We start from the raw sequence: 1441 nt of genomic DNA, 5'->3' as shown, positions 1-1441 counted from the left end.
ATATACAAGCACACACACACACACACACACACACAAACACACACACACACACACACACGCGTGCGCACAGACAAAAAGAAAACTCCCAATCTCATCTTGCCCTTCCACCATCTTCCTATAGTGTTCGCTTGTCTTCACTTTTACCACACCCTGTGCTACACATACTCAACAGCCCCTCTCTCCCAGACACACCTCCACACACACAAAGAGAGCTCACAATCTCACCTTGCCGCCATGCCAACAGCCCATTCCTTCCACCATCCTCCTGTAGTGCTGCCTCATCTTCATCTGCACCACGCCCCCGTCCTCGCCCGGCAGATGGAAGTACACCAGCAGGGACGTGAGGCCAAGCATCACCACGGCCACCACGCGCTGCCAGAACTTCATGCCTGCGCCAAACCACATCACTTTCCGGGCCTCGGAAAGGCTTCACTGCAGCTGAGCAAGATCTGTGTTCTACTCCCCTCTTGTGGAACGCGGAACTCGATCTCTCTCCACTAACGCCAATTAACAGATGTTAATTAACGATAGGCTCTTAACTCAACTGTTCTGCACAAAGTGTATTCGCTGATCTCGGTTGTTTCTATTCAAAAACTATTTTCTAATATCAATTGTTTCTCCTAAAAGCCTATTCTCAACATTAACGTCTTTTCTTAAAGTTGAATCCCTAATCTCGATCTTTCTCCGGTCAAAAACCTTGCTTGCAATCTCAAAACTGACGTCTGACCTTTCACTTAGCTCGTTTTATTACAACCTTTCCTCTCTCAAAACAATGCTAAACTCTGACGTTCACCAAACGAAACACAATCCCATCTAAAGTCGCTTCTCTCTCTTCTCCAGCAGCTTCTTCTACTGGCCTTTTCAACTGCTCCCCTGCTTGAAGCCACCACGAGCAACAAGTATGTCCTCTCTTCGTCGAATCCTCACACCTTCCAAACCGTGATTCTGGTCTCTTCCTGGTCTTTCTCTACCGATGAATACGTTGCGTCCTGATCTACCAGCAAAGACGCCTTCTCTCCCAGCTCTCTACCCGCGAAAACGTCGCCTTTTCTTCCAAAGTAACGACCTCGTCGCTGTTCGTCTCTGGCTGACCTAGTTTCTCCTAGTGAACCTGGCGACGTGGTGGTCGGTGTTTTCCCGACTGCAGCTATCCCCGTCACAAGATCAAGGTGTTGTTGCTTCCCCTCGCTGCCACCTCTCCGCATCGTTGACCACACAGCCGCACTCTTCCCCGGCCGCTTGTGCGGGGCTGCACTTTGGCATCTGGGAAAAGTACAAACATACACTACATGATGATCATATTTTAAAAAGCTTACAATAAAGCGTGTAAGTGCATGCGCACTTATGAACAGAAGTAAACGAACGCAAGCAATCACGCACAAACACACGCACGCCGCACACATGCACACACACATACACACACACACACACACACACGCAC

At 49.1% G+C, this 1441-nt stretch overlaps 1 protein-coding gene across 1 annotated transcript in view; it reads right to left on the bottom strand.

The window, feature by feature from the left end:
• The window catches only part of LOC101847992 (alpha-mannosidase 2), a gene marked incomplete in the record, with an annotated part of 101594 nt that overhangs the window by 12816 nt on the left and 87337 nt on the right, over positions 1-1441 (bottom strand). Inside the window, 1 exon segment of the mRNA XM_035972185.1 lies at positions 254-1263. Within this exon segment, the coding sequence (XP_035828078.1) occupies positions 254-405 (152 nt within the window).

Source organism: Aplysia californica, unplaced genomic scaffold, assembly GCF_000002075.1.
Source record: "Aplysia californica isolate F4 #8 unplaced genomic scaffold, AplCal3.0 scaffold00605, whole genome shotgun sequence".
In the NCBI taxonomy this organism is placed as follows: domain Eukaryota; kingdom Metazoa; phylum Mollusca; class Gastropoda; order Aplysiida; family Aplysiidae; genus Aplysia; species Aplysia californica.
Note: the sequence above shows the minus strand (reverse complement) of the source record. Positions and strands in the feature narration are given on the sequence as shown.